Below are 13,589 nucleotides of genomic sequence, written 5' to 3'. Positions count from 1 at the left end.
ATATGGTATTAAAATTTCTAATTTTTAGAAACAGAACACAGATGTTTACTGAGCAACTTTGAAGTCCTAAGCACAGAGGGTTCCTCATCTCATCCTCTCACAGACCTACAAGGCAGATCCGTCATCATTTTGCAAGTAAAGCGATCAAGCAAAGGAAGCAGCCTGCCCAAGAATCCCACAGATAACAAGGAGTGGAGGAGTTCTGCCTGGCACTAAATCCACTCTTTTCTCTATATCACATTTTCTGTCTCCCAGGAACCATAGGTACACAAAAAGAAGCACTCAGAGAAGAAGCTAATGCCTCTTCATTTCCTCTGAAATTGTATGAAAAGATTTTGTGTTCTCTGGCATCTCATCTCTCCTTCTCTTGAGGAAGGCTTTTCCTGTGCCCTGGGCTCACTCACACTGCTCCTAGCCGGGGACTATATGACCCTATTCAACCCTATTTGGTTTACTTACTCCTGTTGACTACTATCAGAAACATCCCTCTCTCTCAAAAGTGTCCCAGCACAGGATGCATTAAATGCCATCACTGCAGAACCCTCTGCTGGCACTGCCCCATCCAGGCCCATCTAACCCCAAAGAAACTCAACTACCTTCTGCCATGCTTTGAATGTCTCTCCAAGATGCATGTGTTAGAAACAGAACCCTCAGTGCAACAGCCTATTAGGATCTAATTGCTGGAATTCCATATGACATGACAATTCTATGTAAGGACAATATTCAAGCAAAAAAGCAGTAGCTCACTATAGCCAGATTATACCTACCAGGCACCCCTGTCACACCTAGAGTTCCATCCTAAAACAAGCTCCTTGAACTGTTTTCACCTTTTGCCTCCATCTTCCTCTAAACACACAGATTATCTAAAGGTTCCTCTGAAAGTCCCTAGCATGGGGACAGGGGCACGTTCCTGCGGCCCCTGGGTGACTAGAAGAGGCACACGTTGTGTCATCATATCAAGATGGTATCAAAACACCAACCTTAGTCTGTTCTAAATGCTCAGTATCAGGGCTGGGGAGATAGCTTGGCGGCCTAAGTGCCTGCCTGACAAGTACAAGGACCCAGGGTTCAATCCCCGGTACCATATGCCACGCTGACCCTGAAACCGATAGTGGTGGCACATGCCTGTAATCCCAGCACGGGGGAGGCTGAAACAGCAGATCACTATGAATCTGAACTGCGAAGTAAGATCCTGTATCAAATAAATAAATAAAATAAGTATTAACAAAAAATAAACGTTCAGTATCAAAGCTGACATTTGTGAGGGTGGCTATGCATAAAATTTCAGGGCTGCAAAGCAACTTGGGCAAACTTCACTTTATGAAACTAGGAAACTGGCCTCTAAAGGAGACCACACTTGCCTGACTTCACAAAGCCAAGACTGGAAAATATGTCTTTGCATTCTTTCAAACCTCAACTTCATACATTTTCACGCCTCCTACAACAAGACGCAGTAATTTCCTGATGTCAGATCTGCGCTTTCTTGAAGCAGGCAGTATGTAAACATTTCAGACTGTGCCATGACGGTGCCATTCAACCAACATTTCAGATGTGGCAGCATCTTGGTCTTTGTGCAACAGTTTTAACACCTTTAATATCCGCCAATATTCTGGACCTGTTTTATAAGACTTAAAACAAAAATGCTAGTACTAGTACAATTAAGACTGCATGAAAATAACTAGGACTAGCAGAAACATTTATCTTTGTAGACTTGAGCTCCCCTCCCATGATCAACTGTGGTGCTGAGATAAGACTATATAAAGCGCTTGGAGTAACTTATCGAACACGGTGCTCAAATCGTAAGTTTAATAATGGAGAAAAGAGGAAAAATTTGTTAACTGTCACCTTGAACACACCGAGAAAATAAAAATTTAAGGCCTGACTATATATCTATCTATATATATATGTGTTTATATATGTGTATATATATATATATATATGTTTAATCTATGCATTTGTTTTTAAGAACTTTTAAAGTACTAAAGATCTTTAAAAACCAGTTACATAATAAGTGACACAAGAATATTTTTAGCTCTACAAAAATTAAATCTCCTTGCAACATATCTAATTTCAACTTTCAAGCATTAGGACTTCAACATCTTTCCAGGCACACCATACAAATATGAGAGCTGTTTGTGCCTTCCACCCTGATCCTCTTCCTCTACTGCTACTGTACAACTGTGGAGATGCCTCACCTAAATGAAAGCTACATATGCAACTTGAACACGGTAAATAAGGACGTTTCTGTATAATTCTTCATTGCTTAGGACCACTCATTACCTTGTGAAATACTAGAACTTCACTCTTGCTCATTCATTCCTGAACTATAAACAATGAAAATGCAGTGTTTTGAAAGAAATTTTTTCTTGCAAAAAAAAAAAAAGCAATTCACTTCCTGAGGCGAACAGAAAAACGTTCAAACCTGACAGCCCCTGCTTTCCTGCACTGCATTTAATATAACTTAAAAATTCAGTCACACATCCTTCCACTGCTCACTTCTTCCATGTTGCACAAAGCGAATAATCTACTATTTAACCGCTACTGTCAACCATCTGAGGCGGCACCTCTTTCCCTTCCCAGCTACCCCCAAAGAGCCCACTCACACGTCTATCTTTAAAATGGCTGTTTACACAGCCTCCCATATGTCACCATTCATGCAGCAACTGCCACCACCCCCTAGAGTAGGCACTGGCAGGCACACGGGCTGGGAAGGACTGAGGACCGCAGAAATGGGGGCTGCGGGAGAACTTCTCTTCTTAAGGTTGTCACTGAAAAAAAGTGCAAAACAAGGTATAGGAAATACAGATACTCTTATGCTAAAAGCTTGGAGAGGGGGTTCTGAGTTCCAAACACACGGGGCCTCCTGGCCATACAGTATTCCTGCTGCAAGAACACCTCACTACACTAGTCTGCTATGTTAGTAAAACCTGCCCGCTGCGCTCCTTGCTCTACTACTACACTGCTGTGAGTAATGTTTCCGGCATACCTGTATCTCACTCTACTCTGCGTATCTGCCTGCTACACTATTACAGAGCCTTAGGAAGGATCCTGCCACAGAAGTACAAAGTCAGTTATTTTGACCTTAAAATAAACAAGTTTTCACTTGTCTTAGGTTTGCTTGGTGTTTGCTCAGGTTTGCTACATGTTAAGCAGTAGCCTGGGGAGGGGCTAGATTAATAAATGGAGGGACAGTGTGCCAAGACTGGAAGAAAGCAGGCCTTCTTCCGGGCAGGAGTTAGAGCTGAGGCATGGAGGCTGCAAAGCGTGCTGGGAGCTGCCTCTTCTCCCAGGCGTCTTTTGTGGCTACGATTTGATTCTTTCCCTCCACTGAAACCATCAACTTAGTATGGGGCAAAAGCGCAGTCTGAAGAAGCAGCTCCAGAAGACAGCAGAAGAGCCCAGGCGCTCAGCTGTCCTTTCCCCTTTGCTGTCACAACTTCCCTGCTCCCCTCGGAGGCAGTCGGAAAGTTCAGACCCCAGGCGCAGGACAAGGCCATGTGAGGTGGCTGAGGGACAGGAAAGGAAGCAAACTAGAAGTTCCACCCTGGGGATGCAGAAGCCAGGGTGAGGGCGGAGAGGCTACCATCAGAGGTGAGGCAGTTTTTAAGAGAAGGCTGTGCTAACAGTGAGTACCAGTCACATGCCACCTCGAGTCTGTCAAGGTCAGACTGCATAGACGGCGGTGGTCCCATCGGAAAACAGGGAGCTGAAAGTCCTTCTGCCGAGGACGTCAAAACTGTAATACGGCAGTGCCAACACAATTCACGTGTTTGTGGTGACGCTGGCCCACAGCAAACAGTCATCTGCTATTTCATACAATACCTAAAACTTGACAGTGATGCTGACTTATGACCAGTTCATGTCTTTGCTATACTTTTGTCATTTTTTTTGTCATTACTTTAGTGTTCTTTTTTCCTCACAGTTTAATATAGATCAGCATGCCACATTACACTGGCAGCAGCCTCAAATACACCATGTTTACCATTTTCGTTTTGTTCATTTATTTATTTTGTGCCAGAGATGGAACCCAGGGCCTTCAACCAGAGCTACAGCTCCTTAAAAAAAAAAAAAAAAAAAAAAAGCTCTTTTGAAAAAATGCTTCATTTAAGGCCAGGCCTCACCAAGGTACTCTGCTTGCTGCCCTGGATCTAAGTTGGGACCCCATGCCCACCCCTGACCTCCCAGCTGGCTAGGATTACAGGTGTGCACCGCCTCTCCAGCTTGAGTTTCTCGATGAAACCAGAGGTCACTCCAGGTGACCGCCCTACACCACGGCAGGTTGTGTAAGTACTCTCCACTGCATCCTCACAATGACAGTCACCCGGCGGTATGTTCTTCAGAATGAGTCCCATCATGAAGCACACTGCCAATGGGGAAAATGAGCAAAGTAACCCCGGGGCTGGTGGGGAAGGGACAGTCACAGGGTTGTTTACCGCATCCAGGGGACCAAAGACCCGAGCTCACATACCCTCTCCTGCCACTCTATAGCCACACACTGCAGCCACGTAGATCACTGCATCATTTCAATGACTTGATTTCTCACCACCCAAAATAGAAATTTTATACTCCTCTGTAAGACTAATTTTGATTTTGTAATGATAATACTACATCCATTTACAGATTTTACACTCACCAAAAATACTTACATATCAATTATTGCATTTATCTACAAGACAATCTATTAACAGGTGAAACAAGTATTAGCCCTACATTTACAGATTGTGGAGAAAACAGAAAAAAAAAAAAACAGGTGAAGGCTTCAATGACATAGTGACCAGCATCTGCTTTCTACACTCCTTTATTCAGTGAGGCTTTTTTGAGTGGTGAAACCTGTGCAGGCTACAGCATTCTACTCATTCAACGCTGCACCTCTGGAGGCCACCCCGCCCCCATCCCCAAGCAGCGCTGGCTCCTCAGGACGTGGCCCTAGGCTGCACACAGGAGGCCCAGCTGATGGCTCTCCTAAGTGTCGGAAGCAGGTGGACTTCTGACCTCTCCAGCACACTGGTGAGGCCACCAGGCTGGGGAAGTGCTCCTGGCCCATTATCTCTGTAAAAGAGCTTTTAAGTGTCTTCTTTTTGTCTATTTAAAAAAAAAAAAAAACAGAAAACACACCCCTAGGTAGTAAGGGCAGACAGAGGAAAGAGAATAACTGAGAAAACTTTCCCCAGCAGAAAGCAGCCTGAGGACACAGGGACAGTGTGAGAATCTCTGCTGCTGAAAGACAGTGTGCGTACAGGAAGAAAGCATTTGAATCACAGTCCAGGGCGGAATCCCAGCTCACTGCATACTGCTAGGAGAACGGGGCATGCTCCTGAGTCTTCTAGCCACCCTTCCTCCAGCCATAAATAAGAATAATGTATAGCGCCTTCCTGCAGGTCGAAGTGGCTAGATATGGAAAGGTATACAAATTATATCACTACACAGAAAACCTCAAACAGCACACTAGCATGATGATATGATTCCATTTCTAGTAAATATTTTTGCTGGGCATGGTGGTGCACTCCTGTAATCCCAGCACTCGGGAGGTGGAGGCAGGACGACCACCATGAGTTTGATGCCAGCCTGAGCTACTTAAGTGAGTACAAGGCCAGACTGCACTACATAGCAAAACCCTGTCTCAAAAAAACCAAAACATAGCAAAACAAAAATTTCTTTTCAGGAAACACAAAGCACATTTCCCCAGTAGTCACCCCTAGGATTAGAGATAAAGACTTTCTCCTTTATATCCTTTTTTCAATTAGATGTCTTACCATGAACTTGATTACTTTTAAATATAGAAAGGAAAATACAAGTCATTTTGGGAATCACGAAGCACAGTCCTTCTAGGGTGGCACTTCTCTATATGTGTGTTACATATGAACGGGCTTGTTCATGAGGCAGATATGCTCTGACACAAGAAGATTTCATCCTACATCTCCAGCTCTTTTTATTCACTGAGTGATTTTATTCTAAGACAGAGTCTCACAAGAAGTTTTCCAGGCTGGCCTCAAACTCGTCAAACTCGTGATTCTCCTGCTTCAGCTGCCCAAGAGTAGCTGGGATTATAGGCATGCACCATTGGCTAGCATTTCTCCTTTTAAAGGACCAGTTAGAGTATGATACAAATAGTCCTTTCCTCTTCCCTGCTTCCACCCCCATTCAAGATTCCAGGGCCCAGGGCTGCGGAGGCAGCTCAGTGACAGAACCTAGCATAGGGATTGTGAGGGCTGGACTTGACCCCCAGGCACCAACCAAAAAAAAAAAAAAAAAGGAGGGAGGATCCAGAGCCTCACATTGAGCCTGATTTAGTAACAATTTAAAGGTTGGGAATGCAGCAAACATGAGACCTGGAGCAGGGGTCAAGGATAAAATGATGAATAAAATACAAGATCAAGAGTATCTGCCACAATTGTTGAAAAAAAAAAAAAAATCCAAACCTTCTCTACTGCAATTCAGCCATTCTGAATCATCAAAACAGCCCCTTCATCCAAACCACAATAATGTCGCACTTGGGTCCAGGGTGAGGTAATGCAGACCCTAGACCCCATCTATGAAGCCGACAATTCCTCGGGCCATTAGTGCACCGAACCTTCCACACACACTAGGTGTCCGTCCTGACTACAGAATCCACTCTGACTGCGCACACAGCCCAGCACCTACTCCACACAGGCCTGTTCTCTACCTTCTACCCACATTTGTGTTCCTGGTGTCCTGCCTTCTGTGCTGTTTCTTGTGCATTTACTTCCCCGGTGTGTCAGCTTTTTTTTATAACAGAAATAGGCACTAATGTCACCCTTGCCCTAGCATAGCGAAGATCGTAGCACAGAACTGAGTCTGAAAGATCTCCACTGACACTGGTCTGCCTGAAAGATCTTCACTGACACTGGTCTGCCTTTGGATGTCCACGACAACCAAGGTGTGATCCACAGCTGGCTGTACCTTTCCAGTCTTACTGGGGCAACTCAGTCATCCTGTTCACCCCCGACACATTTTCAGTTCCCTTTCTGCTATCTTTCCTTTGAGTAATGCCAGACACCAGTAAGTCCTGCCAAAGCCTCTCCAGACTCCAGTTACAGAGGAGTCTGATGTGTTCAGGATAAGAACAGAGTAAGAGTCCTCCCTTCCTGTGTATAGTCAGATAAACCTCACTCTTCTTATCACATCCTTGTCTATTTCATGAAATTACACCAGATGATTCGAGCAGTTGAGGGGGTGGGGTTGAGCCTGCACGACTGGAAGGTGCTCTTCCTGAGCAGGAGGGACACAGTGAGCCGGAGCACTGCAGGTTTGGAGGAAACTGAGACTGGGAGCATTGGCAGTGAACCAAAAAGTCCCTTCAGGGGCTGGCCTGGTCACATGCCATAATCACGAACCGGACGGCATCAACAGCGGGAATCTATTTCTGGTCTAAAAGCCCAAAGAATCCAACTGAAGGAGCTGGCAAGTTTTGTTTCTTCAATACCTCTCTCATTGGCTTATACATAACTATCTTCTCCATGTGTCTTCACACGGTCTTCCCCGATGTCTCTGTGTCCTTCTTACAAGGGTACCAGTCGTACTGGAGTAGGCCCTGGCTGTCCCCTAACCGACTCTTTAAAGGCCCGATCTCCTAAGAGAGCCACTGCTGAGTTACTAGGGTTAACACTTCCCAAGAAGAATTTTGAAATCAGTCCGTAACAGTCGGTAACAGAAATGGGAGAGCAGGGAGGCGCGACTGTGGCTGAGGGCATGACAGCACTCATGACATCTGCGAGGAAAAGAGCATTTCACCTCTCCCCCTTCCTATCTTTCCTCTCAATCATGTGACCCCAAGCTCCAATCTCTATCTGTTCTACAGAGCAGCTAATCAGTTCAGTCCTGGCCAACGAGCCTCATCTTTCCAATCCCAAGTGCAGAGCACTTACCATCCAACTCTAAAGCCCACATGGCTATACCTGTAGTTCTTAACGCCTTGTGTATCATCCATCCTCTAGCCTCATCTTAGGTCACCGCTCCAGGAGCTAGTCATGCCCACCTTCCGTCACCTCTTTCCAGGAAGCAAACCACCTCCTGTTGTAGGTCAGGGTCTTTGGACTACACTTCCCTTCTGCCCCCTCCTGGCCCAGCCTCTATCTAGTAAGTATCATTTCACTCTTAAGATTTTAATTCAAACATCTACCCTCAAGGAAGATTTTTTAGGGACACATGCACATTAAACAATTCCTTCTCCTGTCCTCTCCCCTACTCTGCCACAGAACAGGTCATATTTAATTACATACCTGCCCTCTACTAAGTTAGTAATGACTCTCCCACGAAACTGACCACATACTCCAAAGTTGCTGAGCAGAATGTGCATCTGGTCTGTCCATCATTATCTATCCAACAGCTAGTGTGGAATCATGCACACAGTAAGTGCCTAATAAGCACCCGTTAAAGGAACAAATGGACTGTAAATTAGCCATCTAATGATACATTTTTCCTGAATAAATTCATTTTGAGGTGGAGGCAGTAATGATAGTTAGATGGACAGACACATTAGATCACAATTCTATAGAAACTAAACATGTTTTCCAGCTCATTAACATATATTTATAATGTATAAAATATATATATTTTTAGATAGACATAATCTTCAGATACTTTTTTTAATCCACTGAAAATTAGTTTTGATTTCCCTTTGCTTGTAGCTCTTCCTACTGTAGTCAAAAACCAACAGGACTTCTTCATCTGAGGGAAAGAACTGGCAGATACCAGGCTGACTCCAACCCAACCCTTACTCTTTCCTTTCTCCTATTAGGCAGGAAACACTAAAATTCTGGAAACAAGATGTGTCACACATTGGCAATGTTCAAATCTGCTGATAACATCCAATCTCCCCCCAGCATGAGGAAGCCACATGGCCACAACCTAATGTAAAATAGAACATAACCAGTAAACTCGAGCAACATTCCACATGTTATCACTTTCAGCTTTGCACAACATGTGGAAACAGGCTCACTGTGCCACTTGCCTGTGTCAGAACGTCTAAGGGAGGAGGATGCATGTTTGGGATTTATTATAGTCACCTGAGGGAAGTGTCCAGAGGAGCGCATTGCAACCACCATGTGGCCACATGTTACAGATTTCTTACTTCTAAAAGGAGTATGTTCCAGAGATATATTTATGTTTCAGGGGCTTGCTGATGCGTAGCCTTGGTCATTCGGAACACTTACAAGCCGAAGGTACTAGTCAATGCTAATGAGAAACTAGGAAAAGAAAAGCAGTTCTTTTTTTTTTTAATGTTTTATTAGAGTCTTTTTTTTTTTTTTTTTTTTTGCAGAACTGGGGATTGAACTCAGGATCTTGTACTTGCCAGGCAAGCACTTATTCTATTGAGCTATCTCCCCAGCCCCTAAGAAAAGCAATTCTTTTCTAGATAATCACCTCATTTGCTTTGACTTAAGACTATTGAGTTGTTTTATTTCTTGGATGTTTCTGTCCCCACCTCCACGCTCTGCTAAGTAACAGCCATATCTCCTGCTTGATCCACGTCAACTAAATTAACCAAATTATTAAGGCTCAAGTTCGTTGAGCCTCTTGGCAAGTAATTTTTCTCATGCCAAAAAGTAAAGAAGAAGCAAATTAGGAAAATCAGGTAAACCAGAAAAATGCCAACAGGATCAAAATTGAAATAACTTGCCAACTAGTTATTTTAGGAGCTTAACAGTTCAGATTTTTAAAAAAAAAAATCAGCATCAAATGGTCCCTTTCGGAGCCAGGGAGATGGCTCAGTAGAATAAGTGCCTCCCTGGCAAATGCAAGGGCCTGAGTTCAATCCCCAGTTCTGCAAAAAAAAAAATTGACTGCTGGATGGGTAAGTGGATATCTCTTAGAAAGCACAATTTCCGTGTTGATACTTCTTTTACTTCTTCCAGTAAGCCTGGTGAAGAGTCAGAATTTTTCCATCCTCCATGTCACTCCTTTAGGGTCCAGGGCTTAGTAGAATAAGCACCTGCCTGGCAAGCGCAGGGTCCTGAGTTCAATCCCTGGGGGGCGGGGGGAGTCTCTTTCTGTCAGAAAGAAAATAAGCCAGGCATGGTGCCACATGCCTGTAGGCCCAGCACTCTGGAGTGTAAGGCAGGAGAACCACCAAGTTCAAGCACAGCTTGGCAATTTAGCAACTTAGAGATCTTGTCTTAAAATAAAAAAGAAAAAGGAACAGAGATGTACCCCAGTGGGAACTCTGGGTTCAGTCCCCAGCAAAGAAGGGGGAGGTAAGGAAGGGGATGGAGCTTAAAACTCAAGTTGAAAGCTTGAGCCTCTCTCCTCTTATCAGTGATCAAACATTCAATACATTCCTCACAGCAGGTAAGGTGCTGCACCAGCAACTAAAGCTCCTGTGCATAGCCAGAAGCTAAGCTTTCCCTAGTCAAAGTAATTGGGAAACAAAACTTCTCCAGAGATAAAAATCTACCCCTTCATTAAGGTGCAGATCTGGGTGCAGTCAGTGCTCTAGAAATTACCAAGTTGATTTCTAGTTCTGGGGTTAAAATATTCCTAAATCCACATATAGTCATCAAGGAACCAGCAAATACTATTAAAGAAACCTAAGAGAAGTCCTAAGCAGATCAGCTTCACAAGGGAGCTTCAAATAATGAAAATCGCTCTAATACAAACTTCTATCTTTAAAAAAAATTAAGAAGGCATCAATAGAAACCAAAGAGCCTAGTGATTAAACCCTTTTCTAGTAATACGGTTTCCTACCTATTAGAATGCTTTGGATACTGTACATTTAGTGATGTAAATACATTATATCACTTGCAAAAGATGTACTGAAGGATTTAAGGGCACTGTACTCTATTACAGCTGTCTGATATCCACGTCTGTAACTTCATACCAATATGCAATCCCAGGAGGTAGTTTGATATTAAGTGAAAGAAATCAGTTGTTTATACAATGAATATTTGAAAAAAAGTTCTCATAAACCTTCATGGTTTGGCTAATTATCAAAACTGCTTCTTCAACAAATAGGAAATCCTTTTCATCATCTGATGCCCACCCCTGTCTTATTAGGGGACCATCATCACACAATAGTTCATATGTATTTGGAATATCCTACCTTCTAGAAATATAAATTGTAGTAACTGCGCAAATATTTAACTTCATCCAAAATTATTTTAGCCCAAACCCTAAGAAAAATCATTTTGATGGAACTATTGCATTTCACTCTCTGTGCAGCTCAACATAAAGCCAGATGTTTCAGCATAGTCCTCAGAGCCGTCTGTTGCTACAGCAACGAAACTCTGCTACCTGTGGCCATGATTTGTTAAGAATTCCTCCAACCAGTAAATTCTGTGCTGTGCATTCATAAAACCATTAGAATGACACTAAACAATGTGAAAATTAAGGCTTGATTTCCTGTGTGTGATTTACCCACACACATATATTTACAACATACATACACATATGTACCAATACACACATAATTATGACTCTGCAAACCCTATCAAAAGGGTAAAACCATATCAAATTTCCATTTTAAAATGGGAAGAACTGCTGTTTTACATCTCATTGAATAAACACTGTCCCCCAAAATGTCTTTAAAGACAATAGAGACTGAATTTAAAAATTAAGACATATATTTTTCAAAATGTATTATTTACAGGCGATCTCATTCCAAAACACAAAACAAAAAGACTGTGAAGTATAATCCTCTATCTGTCCTGGAGGTGTGGCTTCTTTAGTAATGAGCTGATTTAGAAAATATAAACCTAAAAAATACAGATAAAAATGTGGTCATCACCACCTTCATTCCCCAGTCTGCCTCCGCAGGCTACTCACCCTCACTGGGGGGCTCCAGGCTTGCACCCGAGGCTGCTGTCCACCCTGGGAGCTCTGCAGATCTTTTGCACTACAATTAGCCACAGTGCTGCCCTGAGCCCTTAACGCATTTGTGCAGTTGGTCCCACTGCCCCCACCAGGGCCCGGTTTCCAGGGCCTCTGCTTGATGCCATCAAGAAGTCTGACGAGCAGGATGTTACTGGGAAGCTCCTCCACACCTGAGCCGACCAGAGTCCTGCACTCCGGGCATCTGAGTTCGTTCCGCGAGCCTACAATCCCCAGCAAACATCGTTTGCAAAACGTGTGCTGGCAAGGCAAGACCTTTGCAGAGGCATCGAGGCGTTCTAGACACACGGGACACTCCAAAAGATCCAACAAGGCAGATTCATCCATCTTGATCTATTTTACTGAGAAAAGGACTTCAGAAATGGTCATAGTTGTGTGCAGTCCTTAAATGATTCATGTAACATCCATCTCAGACTTTGTCCTGGACACAAGGGGAAAAGGAGGAAGAAGGGAAATTAGTGTTAGTTATCTGGGGGAAAAGTTCACAGAGAAAGAAGGAACCAAAAAGCTTCCTCTGCTCACTGTAGCTCTGCTTTGGAATGTGGTTTCTAAACTCCAAAGTCAACAATTAAAAAACAAACAGGCTTTTAAAATAACTCATAATTAATCCCTTAAGATATCCAGAAGCTCAGGGCAGAGAAGTAGCTATCAACTACTATACAAGATTCCTGCAATAAACAGGATTTACGAAATGCATTTTAAAAAAATGTTTTCAGCTCTGATAGTGCCTTAAAAAAAAAAAAAAAAAATCCTCCTAGAAGAAGCTGAACAGAAGCAACTGAAAGTTTCCTCCACCTGAAACTGCTTTTAAAGTTCTCAATTTTTAAACTACGTTATGGTTTAGGAAACTCTGCTTTGGGTGATCCTGTGGTAAAGGATCCGATATTAATGCGTATGTTTCTCTTCTGTCTTAAAACCAGAACTGTTTCATCTTATCCAACTAAAAAGGTTGACAATTCTGAAGGGTACAACTAAAGGTTTGCTTGAAAAGGACTAAAACATAATGGCACTTTTCACAGCAGCGGTTGACAAACTCTGAAATGGATTTCTGAGCTGCCTGCCTGGATCTCATTCAGAAAATCGTGCAAAATGATCACTAAAGAACTCGACAATGGAACGCTGGACGGAACACTGTGAGCATAATATGAAAACGGGGCCATTCAGGAAAACGCATTTAAACCACTTACGGCAACACTCCCCACCCACCCACCCATCACCATCACCCAAATAAATGGAAACGTGAATGCCTAGGGAGAAGGGGCGACAAGGCAGGATGGCAGCACGAACAGCTGTTCTTGACTAAGTCGGGGTGGGGAGCTCCGCGCCCCTCTCGCACGCAGCCGAGCTCAGGTACTCAGACCCCGCAGCGGGCGCGGCGGGCGCTCGCCGCAGACACACCCCGGAGCCAGGTGTCGCGGCCGCGAGCACTGCAGGGTCCCGAGCTGCGGCTGGGACCGGATGGGTCCGGAATAGAGAGCTCACCCCCCAGCCGCATCGCCGCCCCCCCTTCAGGTCAGGCCGAGGGCAGAAATTCCCCCACACGACTACTGGAAGTTTTTAAGGACTTAAAAAATAAACACGCAGCCTTAAGTTGTGAAACTCAGCCCCCAAAGTGCACGGCAGACCGATCGATCATCCCGCGGGGAGGAGGCGGGCGTCCGCAGAGACCGAGCCATCCCCAGGGCTGCGCGGAGTCCAAGCAGGAAGCCCCGGGAGGCCGCGGGCGCCGTCCCCGCAGGTCC

The 13,589-nt window shown here is 44.1% G+C and overlaps 1 protein-coding gene across 2 annotated transcripts in view; it reads right to left on the bottom strand.

Moving 5' to 3' along the window:
• The window catches only part of Sh3rf1 (SH3 domain containing ring finger 1), a 163,218-nt gene extending 150,904 nt beyond the window's left edge, over nt 1-12,314 (bottom strand). For both annotated transcript variants that reach the window (XM_004640243.2, XM_023700099.1), the window contains exon 1: nt 11,782-12,314. In XM_004640243.2, the coding sequence (XP_004640300.1) occupies nt 11,782-12,174 (393 nt within the window). In that variant the 5' untranslated portion in view covers nt 12,175-12,314. The remainder of the gene's footprint in view (nt 1-11,781) is intronic.
• Between the last annotated feature and the right edge of the window lie 1,275 nt (nt 12,315-13,589).

The sequence above is a fragment of the Octodon degus genome, unplaced genomic scaffold, assembly GCF_000260255.1.
Source record: "Octodon degus isolate 3935 unplaced genomic scaffold, OctDeg1.0 scaffold00121, whole genome shotgun sequence".
In the NCBI taxonomy this organism is placed as follows: domain Eukaryota; kingdom Metazoa; phylum Chordata; class Mammalia; order Rodentia; family Octodontidae; genus Octodon; species Octodon degus.
The sequence above is the reverse complement of the archived record's forward strand: the minus strand, read 5'-3'. Positions and strand labels throughout refer to the sequence as shown.